Source organism: Grammomys surdaster, unplaced genomic scaffold (assembly GCF_004785775.1).
Source record: "Grammomys surdaster isolate TR1022 unplaced genomic scaffold, NIH_TR_1.0 125940, whole genome shotgun sequence".
Taxonomy (NCBI): domain Eukaryota; kingdom Metazoa; phylum Chordata; class Mammalia; order Rodentia; family Muridae; genus Grammomys; species Grammomys surdaster.
In genome coordinates this window covers 3,935,889-3,942,593 of record NW_021620762.1, presented here as the reverse complement: position 1 = coordinate 3,942,593, position 6,705 = coordinate 3,935,889, and the positions used below count along the sequence as shown (strand labels likewise).

Here is a 6,705-nt window from a genome sequence, read left to right as displayed (position 1 = left end):
ACCTGGGTTCAGTGGCACACATTTGTAACCTCTGCACTGAAGGTGATAGGGGACTTCTGGGCACTGCTGGGGACTTGTTGGCTAGGCAGTCAATCTCAGATAGAAAGTTCCAGATTCTGTGAGAGGATAATAAGTTACAAAATAATATAGGAAAACAATCAATGTCAGCTCTGGCCTCCACGTGTGCACGTACAGGCAAATGTGCCTGCACATACACGTGCACACACACGCACACATGTGCTGTACACATACAAACACACAACTTTTTTTTTCACAGTAACCTGTCTTATAAGGAAGATAAAAACGCAAGCCAGAGATTGAGATAAACTTTGGACAAAGACTTCTGTGTACAGTATGCAGAGAACTCTAAAAAGAAAGCAGTAAAAAGTTTAATTTATTTAGTCTAGGAATGGCAGTGCATGTCTCCAGTATGCAACTCGGGTGGCTGAAGCAGAAGTGTATCAGGACGGCTTAGCAGGTGAAGGCACCCTCCTCGAAGGCTGAAGACCTGAGTTCAGTTCCCAGGACCCACTTGGTAGAAGAAAACAACCAACTCCCACAAGTTGTCTTCTGACCTCTAAACTTGCACGGTGATACACACGTGTGTGTGCATACATGCTAAGTTTTAAAAAAAAGTAACAAAATTTCAAAAATGGCTTCAGTTCAAAAATAAATAGAAGACACGAAACAGATATGCCGTCAAAGGCGATGTGTGAGCAGAAATGAAACACACCAGAAATATTTGCAATATCATGAGTCGCTTGGGAAACTCAGAACCACATGCCTATCAGAACATCTGGAATGAACAAGAAGTAATGAGGTCAGGAGGCGAGCCTCTGTAGTTAAGAATGCTTGCTGCCCTTGTACAGGATCCTGATTTGGTTCCCAGCACTCACACAGAGGCTCAAGACCATCCATAACTCCAGTCTCAGGAATCCAGTGCTGTCTTCTGACCTCCCAGGCACAGGCATCCATGCAGATGGTGCACAGACACATCTGCAGGCTAAGGACATCTAGGCATAAAATAAATCCAAATACCTTTAAAGAAATAATGACAGTAGAAAAAACCCACAAAACCCCAGATCTCCCATGCTTTGCTGATGGAAAAATAAGACACCACCATGCCAGAAACAGTTGGGTTATTTCTTAGAGAACTATACATATACTTACTATATAACTTAGTAGTTGTGCAAGCATACACACTGGAGACATAAAAATGCACTACCGTATGAAAGAAAATACGTATGAAATGTGGGTAACAGTTTTATTTGAATTAGAAAATGACCCAAGTACTTTAATGAACAAGGAGTTAAACAAACTGTAATGAATTTATACAATACTGCTCAGTAATAAAGAGGTATGGATGATTTCCAAGAACATCTGCTTGTGTAGATCCCAGAGGCCCTGTACTTAACAGAGGAGGAAAAGATGTGCCACCAAAATGCTTCCCTTTCTAGAACATTCTCAAAGTGACAGACCCAGAGTCGGGCAGAGATCAGTGGTCTCTAGTGGGCAGTAACGAGGCAGACCGGCATGAAGGAGGACTTGGGATGGTGGAGCAATCCCCTGTGTTGATTGCGATGGTCGTTACGTGGATGCATGTGTAGGACAAAGCTGCATAGTTAAACACACATGTAAACGAATGCATGTGAAAACTGCTGAGAACAGAGTAATGGCGGGCGTGCTGTACACAGGACTGTGTCGTCACTTCCCATCTTGAAACCTGCATGGTTGGTGGGCTAAGAGCCCCATGCCGTCTCTGTCCTTGGTCCTGAACGCTTACCTTACATCCTTACCTCACCTTCGGAGCTCTGTCCTTGGTCCTGAACACTCTCCTGGTAATTTCACCTACCTCTTAGAAGCCAGTTAATCTCTCCTTGTGCCTTTCTCTCTAGCCCTGAACATTCCACGAGCCCACACCTCTAGGCTCCTAGTTGACCCGCTCTGTCTGGTAATGCAATCACACAGGCTTTGCACCATCCAAGCCTGCCCCTCTCTTTCCCACAACCGTCAGCAACACCCCTTACTTCCGTCTCACAGACTGAGACCTTCCACTACCTGACTGTTGAACATGATGTGCCACTGGCTAGGTAAAATCTCCTAGCTTGCATCCAGGACCTTGGTGCACTCGAATCTATCCAATATTCTAAAGGAAAATGCAAGCAAGAGTTGACGCTGAATCCACACACTCCATCTGAATTGCTAGAAGAAAAACTCCACCATGCTGGACTGACAGACATGCCTCACACCGAGAAACTGAGTCCACAGTGTGCTCTGCCTTTGGATAGAGCTTCCATTGGCAGCTATGACTGTGGTAGATACTCCCCGAGTCTTTATGTCCAGTTATGGTGTTCCTATAAATACATCCTCTCTCAGGAAATGGGCAACATTAGCTCAAGACAAGCTTGAGTCTGAGGGAGGAGAAGGAGGTCTAACCTGTATACATGGAGTGAATGGAGATGGTGGCACTTGTGGCTAACCCTCTGAGTTCTCTCTGCAGAGAATAGCAAAGAAGAAATTGGCAATCAGCGTTTTTCAGAGCTGAGGTTGCCTAGTGGATGCCCAGATCTGGCATCCCCTCACCACTAGCACCCTACCTGCCTTTGAATACCTGTTTTTCCTCAAGGTGATCTCAGCCAGTTTCTTAAGTGAGAAAAGATGGACTCTCAGTTAACGCTGTGCACAGAAGACTTCCTCCCAGATTAGGAAATGCAGGGACACCCGCCTCCATTTTCTCCACTGCTGCCCTGGATAACCACAGAACTGCACTTCCAAGATGATTGGCTATTTTCATTCAGGCAAGCATGTGCTGAACTCTGACACATGCTTTCTAGTCTTGGAGACATAAGGAGGCTTTGAGGTCACAGTGAGCACAGTGAGACGGGATCAAAGAATGCTGTGTGCTTGGGAGAGCTGGCAGTGGATGCTCTACCAGAAGCCAAATCCTTTAGGATTGTTCTAGACATCCTAAACAAAGGCTGTGAGCCATGTTCCCCAGGAACCTCTTTTTTGTAGTAAGGAGGTGATTGTTGGCACCAGAGATAATGGCCTGAGATGCTTTTATGGCACTCAGAGAAGATCAAGAGGCTAGACTTCTGTTCAAGAAACTTCTAGAAGATTCTTACCCTTTGGAGCTGACATGAGAACAGAATCCATGAAATTTGAAGAAGAGAAAGGCAGACCTCTAACATAGGGCCCAGTAGAGTCTTGTTCCCTCTTTTGGGAGTGTTTGAAACAGAGTACATTATTTAGCCCTGGCTGTCCAGGAACTCACTATATAGACCAGGTTGGCTTTGAACTCACAGAGATTTACCTGCCTCTGCCTCTCCGGTGCTAAGATTAACAGCATGTGCCATTATTCCCAGTTTTGTTCTCTCTTTTATGCTGAGGACACTGCAGGAGTCTGATATCCAAGACTCTCTGATAATCAGATCCCCCGACTTTGAGACACAGAACAGTGAAGTCCAGAACCCAGGCACTGCTGCCTCCAAGCAGAGTTGATCCAGAATCCAATGTGTCTCTCACACAGTCTGCAGGGCTGAGTCCTTCCCAGGGCATTCCTGGGATGCTACACTTCATAGCTCTTGGGCAGGTCACTGTACATTCCCCCAGGAGTCCCCAGAAGCCTGTTCACCCAGAAGAGAGCACAGAGCATGCTCAGAAACAGAGGCAGCTTCAGGAAGACCAGGACCTGGAAGTGGGCGCTGCTGAGCAGGGACCTGCGGGCATGTAAAGATGGAAGATACGTTCAAGGAGAGGATCCGGTATCTACCTGTCTCTTCCCACATTTCCTAATGCCTTGCCTCAAAAGCCCAAATGATCCAGAATCAGACTAGGGACTGACTCAAGGACATCTTCCCCTGTTCTCCCCATCCTCCTCCCCAGTCTGTTGTTATGGAGAGGTGATAGGTGAAGAGAGGAAAGGGTTCTAGCTAGGCCTGCTTTTCTAAAAGCATGGCCCAGAGCTACCCACTGTTTCCCTGTTATTAAATGACTTTATTGGCGGTAGGGCAGAGTTTACGTAGAGCAAGCTGGTTTTATGATGTACTTACAACTTTGAACTTCTGTTGTTTTACTGTTGGTTTCCTAGTGCTAGTAATTACAGATGTGTATACCACAGCACCGAATCTATGCATTTCTGGGGATCAAACTCTGGGCTGTGTGCATGTTAGGTAGGTACCCCAGTAACTAAGCTGCATCAGTTGACTTCCTGAAACTAGTGCTCCTGAATTTTCCTCCCCGGAGGCCTAGAGACATCCTGACCCTCTCTGAGTACCTCTAAGAAGGAAGAACAAATGTGAACTTCAGCCCAGAGCTGAGCCTATTCCTTTATGTATCTCATGAGCAGCTCCTGGGAGCAAGAACCCCATCTGAACAATGACCGTTACACTTATTTATTTATTGCGGGGCTCAGAGCTTGAACTAAGATTCTTAGACTTGGTAGCAAGCAACTTTACTCACTGAGCCACCGCCCTGGCCCTCAACAGTAACTTTTAAAAGAGACACCGAGCTAGGATTCCAAGTTTAGAGTCCGGCAGGGAAGGACAGAGAGGGAGGAATGGGAAGGCTATGTGAATCTGTTAAACACAGAGTCTGCCTTAAGCCTGTGTCCCTTGAGCTCCTCCTCCATCCTTGGCATCCACACGGAGGCTTGCAGAATGTGAAATCTGAGATCGGGGTCGGGGGGGATATCACTCAATAGTAAGTTCTCCCCAACACCCCTCGGGGTACCACTGCTGACCCCCACAATCCTACGGCTACTGATCTTCACCAGGCCTTGGGTCCTTACCACAGTCGGAAGATGAACATCGCTCTAGTCCTAATCCGGTTCTGTCCAGAATTCACTAGTGAGAGGGTAGCAGTTGTGGCAGGGAGTGTGGTCTCCATGGGAGTTGTGGCTATTGGAGAAAAAGATACACACCAGGTCACTGCTTGGTCCCCAAGCCTGTACTGAGTATCTGTGTGGATCTGATGTCACACAGAATCGTATGTTCACAGCGGAGGTTTTGAGAAGGGCTTTAAGTCAAACCTCAGCCACATCCTGGGTGGGGCTCTCAAGGGCTGAAGGAGCCTTCTTGCCCAAAGATGGGTCATCTGTGCCATCTCATATTTTCTTCTCATCCCTGTCTGACTCTGCCTGATGGAGGGTAGAGAAGTCTCTCAGCGGTCTCCTTCCCCGTCCCCTCTCCCACGCCCCACCCCAGTGACTGGTGAGAAGCCTTTGAGAGAGTGTGAAGGAACACAGCTCAGCCTGTGGCCCAAGGATCCTATCAGAGGCCATGGAGGGTTACCAAGCTTCCTTCATACGGTAGCAATTGGAGATCACTTCAATTCTGCCACTAAGGAGGACATAGGTTGTTCCTCAGCTCTTCCTAGAAACATCAGGTGTCAGACTATTCGTGTGACCTATACCTCACCCCCTCTCCTGGCCATGGCTGAAAGGTCAGCCATCTCTCTCCATGTCTGTCACACACTCTTTTCTCAACCTGGCTGAGATGACCACAACACTCAGAAGCACATTTAAAGACAATGCCCACACATGTCCCAAGTGCAAGCAGATACTCCCTAAAATCTCCGTGGCTGGAGCCAGAGTAGTCTTACCTGGGAAAACATGAACCTTTACTCGGACCGATGGGTCACGTGACCGTGCATTAAAGATAAAGGAAGTCTGGATCTTGCACCAGTAAGACCCAGCATCATCTTCGCTGAGGTTCTCCATGGTCACTGTAATAGTGGAGTTCTCAATATGGTCTCTGATGGACACTCGGCCACTCTTCTTTTCTTTCTTACTTCCGTCAGTTTCTACAATAGTTCTACACATTTTGACATGTGGTCCTCGGCACCAGTATTTCAAATAGCCCTTATATGATTTTCCATACTGACACTGCACACGGAGAGAGCCTCCTACGTAGCCAGACACAGAGCCAGGGCCCGTCAGAGATAAGCAACCTGGAAAACATAAACCAGAATCTAAGTCTCCTTCCAGGTGGGCTGGGAAGTAGCTGTTTTCCTGAAGTGTGGAGAGATCCAGGAAGAGTACCAGGAGAGACAGTTGTACTTGGGACAAGACAAATGGACAGGAGTCTGTGGAAGAGAGACAAAGTAGAAATCTATCTCCTGTGGAGACAAGACACCAACTCACTGACTACACATGGACCCTACCTTTACAGGTTGGTTAAGTGAAGCCACAGCTGGCTTAAGATTAGGTTGTTACACAAATCACTTCCTTTGCACTAAAGCCTTAGCATTCCGGAATCTTCTGCAAGTCAAACTTGCTCTTTAAAAAGTCAACTTCTAAATTGCATGTAGCAGAGACTTCCTGGTACTTGGGAGGCTAAGACAGGAGGATTTTGAGTTTGAGTTTAAGGTCAGCTTCATCTAATTAGGAGGCAACCTGAGCTACATAGCAGATGCTGTCTCAAAACAAAACAAACAAACAAACAAAAAAACCTGATTTACTCCACTGTTGTGACTAGGCTGTGTGTCCTGCCATATGTCACTTCATCTTGTATAGACATAGTTTTCTGTATCATGTCTTGCCATAAAAGATTCTATTTTTAAAATATTTTTAAGTATTATTTTAAGTGTGTGGTATGCATACCCATAGAGGTCAAAGAGTGGGGAAATTTTCCCCACAAGCTGGGAGGAGCTAAGGTGAGAGGAGTAAAGAGAGGAAGAGGAGGAGTAAAGAGAGGAAGAGGAGGA

General features: G+C 46.6%; 1 protein-coding gene across 2 annotated transcripts in view; it reads right to left on the bottom strand.

The window, feature by feature from the left end:
- Positions 1-1,245: 1,245 nt before the first annotated feature.
- LOC114608803 (CMRF35-like molecule 2) overlaps positions 1,246-6,705 on the bottom strand; it is a 24,819-nt gene continuing 19,359 nt past the window's right edge. For both annotated transcript variants that reach the window (XM_028752877.1, XM_028752876.1), the window contains exons 3-5: positions 5,602-5,949; positions 4,790-4,898; positions 1,246-3,719 (exon numbers count right to left, since the gene is read on the bottom strand). In XM_028752877.1, the coding sequence (XP_028608710.1) occupies positions 3,569-3,719; positions 4,790-4,898; positions 5,602-5,949 (608 nt within the window). In that variant the 3' untranslated portion in view covers positions 1,246-3,568. The remainder of the gene's footprint in view (positions 3,720-4,789; positions 4,899-5,601; positions 5,950-6,705) is intronic.